The sequence below is a fragment of the Schistocerca piceifrons genome, chromosome 1 (genome assembly GCF_021461385.2).
Source record: "Schistocerca piceifrons isolate TAMUIC-IGC-003096 chromosome 1, iqSchPice1.1, whole genome shotgun sequence".
Lineage (NCBI taxonomy): Eukaryota > Metazoa > Arthropoda > Insecta > Orthoptera > Acrididae > Schistocerca > Schistocerca piceifrons.
In genome coordinates this window covers 540,604,445-540,620,020 of record NC_060138.1, presented here as the reverse complement: position 1 = coordinate 540,620,020, position 15,576 = coordinate 540,604,445, and the positions used below count along the sequence as shown (strand labels likewise).

The 15,576-nt window shown below is 42.7% G+C and overlaps 1 protein-coding gene across 1 annotated transcript in view; it reads left to right on the top strand.

Annotated features, from left to right (window-relative positions):
• Positions 1 to 3,201: 3,201 nt before the first annotated feature.
• Positions 3,202 to 15,576, top strand: part of LOC124747733 (CAD protein) — a 527,676-nt gene continuing 515,301 nt past the window's right edge. The window contains exon 1 of the mRNA XM_047248953.1: positions 3,202 to 3,584. Within this exon, the coding sequence (XP_047104909.1) occupies positions 3,479 to 3,584 (106 nt within the window). The 5' untranslated portion in view covers positions 3,202 to 3,478. The remainder of the gene's footprint in view (positions 3,585 to 15,576) is intronic.

Sequence of the window (15,576 nt, the reverse complement as noted above, 5' to 3'; positions counted from 1 at the left end):
ATGGTTAATACCTCAGCTTGAGGAAACGGTGTAAGTAGGCTGTTTAGGTTTTTATGTTGGTAACGCCACGTAGCGCTCTGTATGAAAATCGCTGACTTCGCTGTGGGCAGTCTGTGACTGGTTGGACTCGTTGTTGGAATATTCGCTATTGTAGTGTTGGGCAGTTGGATGTGAACAGCGCGTAACGTTGTGTAGTTGGAGGTGAGCTGCCAGCAGTGGTGGATGTGGGGAGAGAGATGGCAGAGTTTTGAGAGCGGACGATCTGGATGTGTGTCCGTCAGGAAAAGGAAATTTGTAAGACTGGATGCCACGAACTGCAATATATATTATGAATTTTGAACACTATTAAGGTAAATACATTTTTTGTTCTCTATCAAAATCTTTGATTTTCTAACTACGCCCATCAGTGGTTAGTGGCTTCAGTAGTTAGAATCTTACATTTAGCTGGCAGTACTGGCGTTCGCTTTATTGCAGTAGTTCGAGTAATGAAGATATTTGTGAGGTAAGTGATTCATGAAAGGTATAGGTTATTGTTAGTGAGGGCCATTCTTTTGTAATGATTATTGAAAGTCAGATTGCGTTGCGCTGAAAAAATATTGTGTGTCAGTTCAGTGATGATCAGAATAAGTAAAGAGAGAAATGTCTGAGTAGAGAAAGCTTTTGACAATGTTGACTGGAATACTCTCTTTCAAATTCTAAAGGCGGCAGGGGTAAAATACAGGGAGCGAAAGGCTATTTACAATTTGTACAGAAAGAAGATGGCAGTTATAAGAGTTGAGGGACATGAAAGGGAAGCAGTGGTTGGGATGGGAGTGAGACAGGGTTGTAGCCTCTCCCCGATGCTATTCAATCTGTACATTGAGCAAGCAGTAAAGGAAACAAAAGAGAAGTTCGGAGTAGGCATTAAACTCTATGGAGGAGAAATAAAAACTTTGAGGTTTGCCGATGACATTGTAATTCTGTCAGAGACAGCAAAGGACTTTCAAGAGCAGTTGAACGAAATGGACAGTGTCTTGAAAGGAGGGTATAAGATGAACATCAACAAAAGCAAAACGAGGATAATGGAATGTAGTCGAATCAAGTCAGGGGATGCTGAGGGAAGTAGATTGGGAAATGAGACACTTAAAGTAGTAAAGGAGTTTTGCTATTTGGGGAGCAAAATAACTGATTATGGTCGAAGTAGAGAGGATACAAAATGTAGACTGGCAATGGCAAGGAAAGCGTTTCTCAAGAAGAGAAGTTTGTTAACATCGAGTACAGATTTAAGTGTCAGGAAGTCGTTTCTGAAAGTATTTGGAGTGTAGCCATGTATGGAAGTGAAACATGGACGATAAATAGTTTGGACAAGAAGAGAATAGAAGCTTTCGAAATGTGGTGCTACAGAAGAAGGCTGAGGATTAGATGGGTAGATCACATAACTAATGAGGAGGTATTGAATAGAATTGGGGAGGAGTTTGTGGCACAACGTGACGAGAAGAAGGGACCGGTCGGTAGGGCATGTTCTGAGGCATCAAGGGATCGCAAAATTAGCATTGGGGGGCAGCGGGTAGAGTGAAAATCATAGAGTGAGACCAAGAGATGAATACACTAAGCAGATTCAGAAGGATGTAGGTTGCAGTAAGTGCTGAGAGATGAAGAAGCTTGCACAGGAGAGTGTAGCACGGAGAGCTGCATCAAACCAGTCTCAGGACTGAAGACAACAACAACGTTCAGTTTTGCTCAGCTGTTTGAAAATAAATAACGTAAGAGGTTTATCAGCACAGTCATTTATAATTTTTGTAAGGGGACGTTACAACGGGCCTGTCAGAACGCATACGGTTACAGCAATACGGAGCGTCTTCCCACTACGCTCTTTCAGTCCGCAACTTCCTAAATGAGCACTTTCCTGGACGGCGGATAGGTCGCGGTTCGTCACCGACACCAGTTCCGTTGAAATGGCCATGAAGAAGTCCTGACAACTCGTTATGGGAAGTCATTAAGGCACATGAATGTGCACGCCGCTATGCTACAAACCAAGAACTGCGCAGTGCTGTTGAAGATGTATTTCGCACTATAACATCAGACAGCCTCAAAAACGTGTTAAGGAGGCTAGGACTTCAAACGGGCCGACTTGGAGCAGGAGAGGCACCACAGGACATTTTAATTTCTACTGTCTATACTTTTACAAGTAAATTCATGAAACTTTGTCAGCATGACCAGGAAGGATTCGGGATTCACACTCGTAGCAGCGGAAGTTCAAAAACATAACAAAATTTTTTTTACATGTGAAATTTCATCATTTTTTCACCTACTATTGGGTGCATTTGTTGCTATAGGTACACTTTTCTACATAAGTAAGAGAGACTGTTCGATGAATTTTGCACGGGATACAAACCTTACTTACAGGTGTCTGAAACTCTAGAATCTATTTAATTTATGAAAAAATGAATGAGCTATTACGTTTTAAACTTTATGTTTAGAAAAAAATCAAATTTTGTAGTTAATTATCTCAGTTTTTACCACAGTTTTTAATAGATTTGGAAAATTCTAGAGTTTCATACACCCGTAAGTATGGTTTGTATGCTGTGCAAAATTCATCAAACAATCTCTATTACTTGTGAAGAAAAATGTACCTATAGCAACAAATGCAGCCAACAGTAAGTGAAAAAATGATGGAATTTCATATCTAAAAAAAAAAATAAAATGTTATGTTTTTGCACTTACACTGCTATGAGTGTGTATCCTGAATCTTTCCTGGTCATGCTGTCAGAGTTTTATGAATTTATTTATAAAAGTATAGACAGTAGAAAATAAAATGTCCTGTGGTGCCTCTCCTGCTCCAAGTCGGCCCGTTTGACGTCTTACCCCCCTTAAGGACACGGAGGCGCATAGAAATGTGTTTACAGGCTGATGGGGAACATACAGATCTACTGCACACTAATTAATACGTAATTGTGCTAAAACAAATCGGGGACTTCTCGACCAGCCAGTACAGTTGCACTGAGGGAGAACCACCGCACGCGGAATACGGCATCTTCCGGCGTGACCTCGACCAGAGGTACAATCCCTGCCCTGAAGGCTTGGCGGCGGTGTCAGATGGACTCCTCACTGCAGCCTCCCCTCCCAGCGAGAGAAGCCTCTTGTCCGGCCGCCGTGGTGGGGATGAGTGTCCGGCATTGCGCCGGAAACCTCCACCGACAGACAACCGGCTGCCGGCGCCCAGTCGTTGAGCAGCACGGAGCAGTTCGTCTCTTCGCTTTGTGCCACCCGTCCTCCGCCAGCTGCTTTCGCACCTCTGACGGGCACTAAAGGACTCGCGCGCTGTCAGGAACAGCGCAAGTCCGGTCGCGCAGTCTGTTGGCAGCACTGCACCGGTTGATAGCAAGCGCTTCGGCCACGCCGCGGCGTGAGAGCGTTGCAAGCGAACTGTAGCAAAGAGCGTAGTGCGCGCGTCCGGCAGGTGCATCAGGCCGGTCTAACAGCGTCGAGAGCCGCAAACATGTGCGTAGCCGGCGGCGGAAAAGTGTGCGCCCTCGTGCTCGAGGATGGCACCGTCTTGCAGGGGTTCAACTTCGGAGCACCTGTGGATTCCCAGGGCGAAGTTGGTAAGTAGAGGGCAAGCATTTGCAGCAGCGCCCGCGCTTTCTGAAAGCGGCAAGGCAACCACGTGCTGAGTAGCGGACGCGGAAGACTTCCCGCTAGTTCGCGGCTGATCAGCTGTTCTGCAAGCCATACGCCACAGTGAAGCTATTACGTCTCCATAAATACGATTGCACCATCATACGAATTCGTGGCGTTATTTTCTTTCAAACTACCGGGAACTGTATTTTCAATTAGTTTACATTATCACTTGTCCTATAACTATTCTAAACATAAATAATATACCGTAAATCATAATACTTCACTACAGTAGTGTTTGTTTAAACGACCAGTAAGAGCGTACCAGTTTCAAGCGCTCTTACCGTCAGTGTCAATACATACGCCGAATGCGGAAGTACTGGGATGCCTGTACTGCTATTCTAGATTTACCTGCAAATATTGGGATATTGCCTATTACACGTGAGACCTACCATTCTTCCCCAAGTCAAGAGTTTGCGCCCTATCTCTAATGAGGCCGTCGACGATGGGATGTTAATCTCAAATCTGCCATGCTACTTCATATTTACAGGCGATTGTCCAATCATTGTTTTCTCTTCCAATGACAAACTCTTGAAGTCTATTGTGTTGATTACAAGTAAAAATGGCTGGGCCCAAAAATAACGCTTTGTCAAAGAGCCGTATAGTGATCCCAGTGCTTTTGCATTAAATATGCAAATACCAATAAAACTAGCTAAGAGCTCAAAACTGCATGGTCGTGTTCGCCATCTAAGCAGTAAGATACGTTTGGTTGCGATGTATTTTCTTCAGTCTGAACATACAGTCATGGTGTTTTCAACGTCTGTGGTAAATAAAATATTGGAATTCGTGACGTTCCTTGTCATATATCAAAGTTCTAGGGTACTATCATCATCGCTTATACATTTCTAGGATTGTGTGCGTGTCTTACGAAAGTAATGAAACGAAAATACGTGTTGTCAGCGCCCACGCAACGGTATCAGTTTCATGACTACAGTCTTATTATTCATCCGTCGATAGAAACGGATATAGGTACTGAAACTTCAATCCAAACGTCACGCACTTCCCGCCTTCTTTACGACAAATACGTCAAGGCGAGGGCCGCCGGTACTTGTGCAAACAAGACAATCAGAATAAACGACAAAAACATTTGCTTTGAATTGGAAAAGGGGAGGATGTCTGCGTTGCACCCGCAAATGACATGTCGAGGAAAATAATCCATCAGAATAGTTATTCCGATGAGACTTACTCTTTGCTCTAAAACTTACACGAATTAACGGAGGCGTTACAGAAGCAAGAAAAATTGGTGAGGAATACAAGACGTGTGGGATGAAAATGCCGGTCAGCTCCAGCAAAATTGTTTAGCGTGGTTTTTTTTTAGTGTTTGATAATTTATTGTAAATATTGCCTTAAGCGGTTACACCAGTGGTGGACGTCAGAAGTGTCGCAAATAGCCTTAGTACCTCAGCACATGTGAGAGGAAAAATTTCTAAGGAAGATTTACAGTATATTACAAAAAGTACTACTTTTTGCAACATAATAGTGGGTGAATTTTTATATGTCGGTGTCTAGAAGCTTACAGCTAAGTGGTCAACATACAGTAGTTCTGTAGAAAATTCGAAAATATGCTCGCAGATAAATAACGTCTTGTAGCCGTGTTTATGGTGTATAGTGAAACTGCTAAGTTCTCGTAGTAGATGTGGCCGTCTGGGTTCTACCTTTCTGCAAGTACGCATGCTGTTGTCCAACTGCTTTTATTGTCTGGCCGATTCCACGCTTTTTTTAATCGTATGTAAACGGAAGGATAAATGGGAACTGAGCAACTGTAATCATTTGCTGCATTGAGTTGGTGCTTACAAAATGAAACTGGTGAGATACTAACAGTCTGTCGGCTGTTGAGGAGGGAAGAGCGACAATGATTAGTGTCGAGCCGTTATCTGCTAATAAATGAATACCAGACGCAGCACATCGTGTTGATAACGCACACGCTGTCGCCGGTGTCCTGCTTCCGGTACACTGTCGGCCAGAGGGACGCCTTTAAGCTTGCTACAGCAAGTTACATACGTGTTTGGTCGCGTAAAGCGCATACTATTTCCTCGCAGTCCTGCATGATATTTGCAGATTCTCGGCATCGAAAACCGGAGATAGTGGGTTGTTACCTCATCGGGTGTAGGGGTTGCATTTTTAAATACAGCATTACTGGGTATCACATGTGTACGCAGTGAGACTTCATCAAAAATGACACGGATACAGAATTTGTGTGTGTGTGTGTGTGTGTGTGTGTGTGTGTGTGTGTGTGTGTGTGTCGCGATTGAGTGGCTGTAAGGCAGCTGTTTGCTGAGGAAAAAGCAATTTTAAATGGCAGCGGTATCTCTCGACCATCTTCTTCAAACCCCAGGCATGATTGCTTTCTCCTCCCACGTACTTGGGTTTTCATTTCTTCAAGTCGTTAATAACCAATGTCCGCAAGCTTCCTTGGAAGACAACACGTCCTGTTTCCTTCACCCACCCTTTCCCTATCAGCTTTTTTTCGCTGCTAATGACATTGTCGTCGATGGGATATTAAAATCTAATCACCATCCCCCCCCCCCCCCCCTCTTCTTGCATTCACTCACATCCCTTATTTTCCAGAAGGCCCAGCAGTTCACTCCCACAACAAAGTTATCTAGTTAGTACTTTCTATAACTTTTATAAGAAGTCACCCCACCACCACTCATCCACCGCAGTCGTGTAACTTTCCTCGGAGGACTTATTGCTCCTATGGAGGATTGTTGAGGCTAGCCGGCCGGTGTGGCCGTGCGGTTCTAGGCGCTTCACTTTGGAACCGCGTGACCGTTACGGTCGCAGGTTCGAATCCTGCCTGGGCATGGATGTGTGTGATGTCCTTAGGTTAGTTAGGTTTAAGTATTTCTAAGTTCTAGGGGACTGATGACCACAGATGTTAAGTCCCATAGTTCTCAGAGCCATTTTTTTTTTTTAGACTATATTGTTTCATACGGTAGAGTACTTTAATTTTTTGGATGAAATATCTATGGTAATTTTTGCGCCTCCTCTCCCTTGGACAAATTTCTGCGGATGCCAAATGTTACAGTAGAAATTGAAGTTTAATAAATTCATTGGGAACATAGCCAGACGAACAGAGAACAAATCCATTTTAGTGCTCTCAAACAAAATCCTAACTAAAACCGCATATTGTTTGCGTTTATAATAAGACTTTTTTTGACCTCCCCGGACCATCCTCACATTTCTGGAGATGCGTCGGTGACTCATCGTGTCTGTAACGGAAGCGCACATCAGAATATTGTGATGTGTAGTTCGGATATAGATGCGACTGGTTACTGACGCAGGTACATAGATCTGAAAATATCTGTAGAGGTCGAAACTAGTCACTGTGAAATATAATCGGAAAATAAACATATACAGCATATATAAAACAACGATACAGTTACTGAATTCTCTTACGACAAATATGTCGGCTACAGTGCACCTCGTGCAGTACGTGTACCGACGCGCTGCATTGTCGTCATTCGTACAAGACGAGCGTAGCCCTCCTGGTGACACGAGACGGAGTGCAGACTCCCCTCCCCTTCCCTTCCATAAATTTACCATAACTTCCCCTCCACTTTCCTCATCCCACTACTCTCCGCAGGTTACTGCCTTGAGGACCCACCTCAGGTAGACGTGAAGTTATTTTTTGTGTCTTTATCCCTGAACGGCATTTTCGATTTTTTTCCAACCGCGCCCGTGGACGCGAGGCCTTCCACTCCGCTGCTGCTGGGCGACCGAACAACTCGACGATACGTTTTAGTGTGTCCCTTCACGCAGGTGTGGGCCGATTTCTGTCCGGAGGAACAGTCTGTGATAGATGAAACACAACGTTAGTCTGTCCACAAAGGAAGAAATGTGCATAAAATCAGAAGAGGAAAATAATTCACCTGTCAATATGGACACTTAATCCCAGTCATGTTGCGCAATTCGTCAAAGCAGAGATCAATGGTAACTCACTGTGAAGTTCCTAAGCATCCGGATGGAGAAAAGCCTGATGTGGCGCCACCACACCGAAACTTCTCATTGTGTTGATCTGCAAACAGAATTCCTAGCATAATTCGTAGACTTTCGTCCAGAACTATTCTATGACGTAATTTTCGGCCGGGCGCTACAGCCTGGAACCGCGTGACCGCTACGGTCGCAGGTTCGAATCCTGCCTCGGGCATGGATGTGTGTGATGTCGTTAGGTTAGTTTTAGTTAGGTTTAAGTAGTTCTAAGTTCTAGGGGACTGATGACCACAGCAGTTAAGTCCCATAGTGCTCAGAGCCATTTGAACCATTTATTTATTTATTTATTTTGACGTAATTTTCAAGGTGGTGAAACGAAAGTCCAAAAAGTATTCAGTCTGCAGAAGCGTGCAACAAGAATGTTATGTAAAGTTGATAACTGAGCGGCTTACAGAAACCTTCTTAAAGACCTTGAGATTCTTATACTTCTGTGTCAATATATTGCTCCTCAGCGGTATTTTAATTAAAAGGAGTGAAATTACAATGAACTGTAAAATTCATCACCACGATATTAGAATGGGGGGAAAATCGATGTAGACGTGAACTTCCTGTCTACGATTCAGAACGAAGTTTCACGTGTAAGTTTGCCAACAGACATCAGACGGAAATTTGTCTTTGGATGGAATCCGCCTTGAGCAAACATAATATTTCTTCACACTCGAGGTATGAATTAAAAAAACGCCGCCTTGAGCAAACATAATATTTCTTCACACTCGAGGTATGAATTAAAAAAACGCCTTGTCACAATTTTTCGTGTTTTATGTAGTAATTTTAAAGATCTGTTCTAAGTTATTTCCTGCACATGTCAATTGTTTAATAATTATATCTTAAGCACTATGAAAAATTCATCTTTGACCACACCATGTACAAAAACATCTGTGAAGTGTTTACAAACATGTATTTGCGAATATGCCTCTTGGATGAAGTGATATGTTTGAAAAAGATGGAGGGGAAAACTTATGCTGTTACTAAAACGTTAAAAACGCTTTTCTTGGATTATTTGGTAAGTTTACACTATTCATATTTTCAAATATTTCGCACATTTTCCGTGGCTGACTTACGAAATTCGCAACCTAACATCAAACCTTTTCGTGACAGGAATATGCATTTCATCTCATTCAAGAGAACAAATAAAGCATGTATTAAGACGAATTACACCTGAAGATGGACCCACAGGTTCCGAAATGCATCGTGTACTGAATAAAACACTAAAAATTGTGACTGAAGGCGTTTTTTAAGTCATACCTCGAGTGTACTGAATAGTCACATTTGAAGCTGCAAAATATGGATAAAATTAAATACAATTTTTCTTCTTTTACCCACACATTTGTTACGGCATCCTCAGTAGGGTTTTATTTTGTTTCTATTAAATAACACGAAATTTTTTGTACTATCTGTACATAGCTACACTTGAGCTTTCAAGAAAGTATTCACAAATTTGAAAACACAAAAGATTTTTTTATATATACACCCTGTTATCACATGCTGTGACTTTTTGTGGTTTTCTATGTTCTATGTATACAGTCGTTTCTTTCACGGAAGATTGGAAATCCTCAGATATTCTAAAACCTTGCTAAAAGCCCCTCTGTTTTAACTGAATATTTTGATTTGAACCAAATATTCATGGAGGGTTTTTTAACTTTTCTAATGTATAGACAGCTAGTGTGATACTTAAAATCATTGAAATTATACAAATGCTTAGAATGAAGTTGCAATTAAAAATAGCAGTTGAGCAGTGGAAATCGGAAAGAGCCCTTTTTTAAGAGGTTGTTCAGGTTTCTGAATATTGTGTTGGTATAAGGGACCCACGGTCGTAGGCATCTCGTTACAGAGTAAAATGTGATTATTGTTTATTCGTTTTGTTACCGCAGTCACCAATGTTTCTGTGAAAATACCCTCACAACAGTGAAGACGCCTGTATTATGCTATAACCAAATTGTACAACACCAACACAGAGTAATGCAAAAATGCTCACACGGAACATGGTGCACTATTATCACAGCACAAAATAGTCCGCCCCTATAGCTGAGTGGTCAGCGCGATAGAATGCCGTGCAAAGAGGCCCGGGTTCGATTCCCGGCTTTGCGATTTTCTCCGCTCAGGGGCTGGGTGTTGCGTTGTCATCTTCATCATATCATCCCCATTGATGCGCAAGTCACCGAAGTTTCGTCAACTCAAAAGATTTGCACCAGGCGACCGGTCTACACCTCGAGGGGGCCCTAGCCACACGAGAAGATCTAACTTCGCAGAGATTCTATCTATTGATATTTAAAGTCACCAGAAATCGATTCTTTCTCCCATCACAGTCCCGTACAGTGGACATAACACGGAAGCGTACCTGCATTGCAGAGAATACCAGCCGGTAATAAAACAGAAAACGCTGAAATCTTTTTAACGTATATTGTTGTGGTCTTCAGTCCGAAGTCTAGTTTGATTCGGCTCTTCCTGCTACTCTATTCTGTGCAAGCCTCATCACCACCGAATGACTACTGCAATCTACATCCTTCTGAATGAATGTGCTTACTGTATTTCCATCTCTTGGTCTCCTTCTACGACTTTTACCCCCGCACACTTCCCCACAATTCTAAATTGATGATCCTTTGATGTCTCAGAATGTGTCGTATCAACCGATCCCTTCTTCTAGTCACGTTGTGCCACAAAATTCTTGTCTCCCAAAGGTTCTATTTTCTTTTTGTCTAAACTATTTGTCGTCCATGTTTCACTTTCATACATGGCTACATTCCACACAAATACCAGAAAAGACTTCCAAACATTTAAATTTACTTTAGATGTTAGTAAATTTATCTGCTGCAGGAACGCTTTCCTTGCCATTGCCTGTCTACTTTTTATATCCTCTTTACTTTGGCCATCATGAGTCATTTTACTACCAAAACAGCAAAACTCATCTACTGCTTTGAATGTTTCCTTTCATAATCAGATTCGTTCAGTGTCAACTGATTTGATTAAACTGCATCCATTATCTTTGTCTTGCTTTTGCTGATGTTCACCTTATATCCTCCTTCACTGTCCATTCAGTTGAACTGTTCTTCAAAGTCCTTTGCTGTCTCTAACAGAATTACAGTGACCACTTACGTTCTCATTTGTGTTTGCCGTCTGAATTATCGGCCATTTTAGCGGACAACGCGCGGGCTGTCGACCCCGTTTTACTTTTTATTCATCGTAGCAATATGGTGAAGAACATTCAATCTTTAGTTCAAGACCTGCGTTTCTCTATGGCGTATTTTATAGACTTTTCTCCACGTCCCTGTTTTCAGCTGTCTTCTCTTCCGTCAATTGCGATTAACGAGTAGTCGTTTTAACTCCTCTCTTTGTCTTCGTGTTATACAGTTCTGACATGGGCGCGTATGACCCTAGTTGTTTTTGCGCAACAACAGAAAACAAACAAATAAGAATTACAATGTCATCGGCAAACCTCAAATTTTTTGTTTCTTCTCCCTGAACGTAAAGTCCTTCTCCAAATCCGCGTACAAATTGAATTAGATCGGGGACAAACTACAAAACTCCTTTCTCAACTGTTTGCCTTTCATGCCCCTTGACCTGTATAACAGCCATCTGGTATCTGTACAAATTGTAAATAGCCTTTCGCTCCCTTTATTTTATCCTTCTATTCCTGTTGCCTTCAGAATTTCGAAGAGAGTGGTCCCGCCAACATTGTCAAAAGCTTTCTGTAAGTCTGCAAATGCCGTAAACGTAGATTTGCCTTTCGTCAACCTGTCTCTAAGATAAGTCGTAATGTCAGTATTGTCTCGCGTGTTCCTACATTTGTCCAGTACCAAAACTGATCTTCCACGAGATTGGCTTCTACCAGATTTCCAGTCTTCTATTAAGAATTTGTGTATTTTGCAACTATGACTTATTAAACTGATAGTACGCTAATTTTCACACTTGGAATCGGAATTACTATTCTTCTTGGAAGCCTGAAGGTATTTCACCTGTCCCATACATCTTGTACACCAGATGGAAGAGTTTTGTCATGGCTTCTCTCAGTAGTTCTGACGGAATGTCATCTACTCCCAGGCCCTTATTTCGACTCGGGTCTTTCAGTGCTTTGTCAAATTCTTCTCACATTATCATGTCTCCCATCCCATCTTCATCTACGTCCTCTTCCATTTCCATAATACTGCCCTCAAATATATCTTCCTTGTATAGACCCTTTATGCACTCCTTTCATCTTTCCCTTCTTTGCTTAGGATGGTTTCATCTGAGCTCTTGATATTCATATACTTGCTTTCACTTTCTCCCAAAGGCCTCTTTAATTTTACTGTAGGCGGCATCTGTCTTTCCCATAGTAAAAATATTCTTCTGAATCCTTACATCTGGCCTTCAGCCATTCCTGCTTAGCCACTTTGCACTTCCTGTCAGTCTCACATCCGGACGTTTGCATTCCCTTTCGCCTGCTTCATATTTATATTTCCTCCTTTCAGCAATTAAATTAAAGACTCCTACGATATCCAAGGATTTCTACTAGGCTTTTTCTTTTGAACTACTTGAACCTCTGCTGCCTTCAATATTTCATCTTTTTATTAAAATTGCCCATTTATCTTCTATGGTATTTGTTTCTCCTGTCGTAGGCACTCGTTGCCTCCTGCTCCCTCTGAAACACTGAATCATCTCTGGTTCCTTCAACTTATACAGGTTCCAACTCCTTTACTACTTGTTTGCTATTTCTTCAGTTTTAATCTAAAATTCGTAACCAATAAATTGTGGTCCGAGTCCACATCTGCTCCTAGAAGTTTCTTACAATTTGAAATCTGGTTCCGAAATGACCTGATTTCAAAACTCCATATTTATTGATAAGATACTACAAAATTAGGATGAATTGTAAAATCCTCATAAAATCTTAAGGTTCTAGCTAGGCTGTTATAAATGCTCTGTGTCCACAAGAAGCAGCAGCAGTGGCAGCACTATCATCTAGACGATAGCGAAATACGTCATACAATTAACACAATGTATGTGCTTTAACAGAAGCTGACGATTGTTATTCTGTTCCTCACTTCTCCTACGTCAAGAAATAAAAAGAGATGAACACACTTTCTTCATATATCTGTAAAAGAAAAAAAACGCATGGGCTCCTGTCTGGCAATCTGAGGCCAAGAATGCAGGGCAGTGTCTTGGGGTCCCTTGCGCCCTATCCAGCGTTGAGGCAGAGTACCACTGAGAAACTGACGTACGTTGTTGTGCCAGTGTGGTGGAGCTCCATGGTGTTGGAAAATGGGGTCATAGGAGCCCTTCTGAAGTTGTGAAAAAATCAAATTCTGCAGCATCTGAAGGTAGCTGGTTACAGTCACTGTGTTTTCCTCGAAAAAGAAGGGACCGAACACTTTTTCACGAGAAAAAGAACAAAGAACGCTCACTTTAGGAGAGTCTCTTTCGCGCTCAAAATTCATGAGGTTTCTGCCGTCCCCACATTCGCACGTTTTATCTGTTTATTGCTAAAATGAAATATTGCTTCATCATTGAAAATTAACCGTGGTAAAAATGTATCGTCTGACTGCAAACTGAAAAGACTCATTGAATGACATCTAAAGGCGCTTTCCGGAACTCTAGGCCACGCCCTTTCAAACAGCAAAAATTTCCTTGTCGAAACGTCCTATGTTTCGTAGTTATTACCGTCCAAAATCAGATTTTTTTTTTTTTAACACTGTGTACAATCAATCTGAAACCTTCTAGTGGCTACAGATCTCTTCTACTATACGACCATCTTCATGATTCTTCAACCAAGTATAAGCTTTGATTAAATCATGCTGGTGGCTTCTTCTTCCATTCCTTTCCCCCAGTCAGTATTCGCATACTATTTTTCCTTCGCTTCCTTTTCCTATTTTAGGTTTTCAGGCCCCCATCACAATTAAATTTTCGTCTCCCTTAATTATCTGAATAATTTCTTTTCTCCCATCGTACATTTCTTCAATCTATTCATCTGAAGAGCTAGCTGGCATGTAAACGTATACTACTGTAGTAGGTGTGCGTTTCGTTTCTATCTTGGCTACGATAATGCGATGGCTATGCTGCCCTCAGTAGTTTACTCCCTCATTACCATTTTCCTGTTCATTATTAAACCCACTCCTACATTAGTCCAACTTTTTTTATTTATAACCCTGTATTCCCCTGACGAGGAATTTTGCTCTTCCCGCGACCGAACTTCTCTAATTCTCACTGTATCTATCTTCAACCTATCCATTTCACTTTTTAAATTTTGTAAACTACATGGCCGATTAAGGGATCTAACACTCCAAGCTTCGATCTGTAGAACGTCGGGTTCGTTTCTCCTGATATCCTTCTTATTAGTCCCCCTCCCCCTCCCCCCTGAGATCCGAACGGGGGACTACTTTGCCTTAATCATACACACATCGGCATGCCCTCGGGCCGCGCGGAGTAGCCGTGCGGTCTTTTGCGTCTTGTCACGGTCCGCGCCAGCTGCCCCCTGCCCCCCCCCCCCCCCCCCCCCCCCCCGGTCGGTGGTTCGATGATCATCCTCCCTCGGGCATATGTGTATGTGTGTTGTCCGTACCGTAAGTTAGATTAAGTAGTGTGTAAGCTTAGGGACCTATGACCTCAGCAGTTTGGTCCCATAAGCTCTTACCAGAAATTTACAAATTTGCATGCCCTCGGGGAAAATGACGGCCGTCGGTTCTCCTTGATTTTAGCCATTCGTTGTACCAGCACAGCAAGGCTGTTTTGGTTGGTGTTAGAAGGCCAGAGCACTCAGTCCTCCAGACATTACCCCTGCAACTATTGAAAAGGCTGCTGCCCCTGTTCAGGAACCATACGTGTCTCTGACCTCACAACAATTAATCCTCCGTTGTGGTTGCACCTATGGTACAGCTGTCTGCATCGCTGAGGCACGCAAGCCACCCCACCAGCGCAAGATCCATGATTCATGAACATGTGTAACTAAATACTTCCTTGCTGCTACTTAAGTGTTTCGAATGTTTTATTATACCAACATCCTTCACCATTTCACATTATATCTAACAACATACCTACACTCTAAGACAGAATAATGACGGATCACGAGAGATCTACGCAAATTGGTCACAAATTGGTATTCCTACAGGTACCGACGGAACATGCAAAACTAAGTTTTGGCGGACGATAGATGAATGTCTGACGCTGCAGCACAATTTCACCGCGCGGCTGGCAAGCACAGTAAACAGGAGACATGACTATACCAGGGAAGAATGCCCTTGAGAGTTTCATTTCGTGTACTCAGTTGGACAGTAACTATGCCTAGCAGACTGGCGCACGAACACTATACGCAGGCGTCACCATTTCAGAGGTAAGCTGGTTGGAGTAATTGGCGAATCGCTCGACATTTGAATATGAGCTGTGCCACTATCTGACGAGCTGGCAGCAATGGATGAACCGTGGCCGAACCCAACGTCAAGGAGGAAAAAGTCGATCTAGAGAGAAGACAGACTTGAGGATCGAGCAATCGTCAGAGGCCCTCAGAGTCCTGGATTCACCGTTGCAACTGATGCTCGAGTAACCATAAGGACTATCAATAGGCGGCTCACCCGAAAGGAGCCTGAGCTCAAGGCGCCCCTTGGGCCGAATACCATTGACCTTTGCACCCAAACGGCTATTTTGCAGTGTTGTTGGACGCATTCGGCCTGTAATCTCGTAGACTGGAGTGGAATTGTCTTCAGTGATGAGTACCGCTTCGAACTGAGCCCCGATGAATACAGAAGACTGTCTGGAGACGCCCTGTGCGGCGGTTGGTTATCAGCCTGACAGTCGTTCGACAAACGGGAGTGATGGTCTTAGGTCCCATTTCATAGCAGTACCCTCTTTATGTGCGGCACCCTTGTAGTGCAGCTGTACGTCAACGATATCTTGCACCTCGTTTTGTTGCCCTTCATGGGAAGCCATCCAAGGCTTACACTTCAGCTACATGCGGCACTGCAC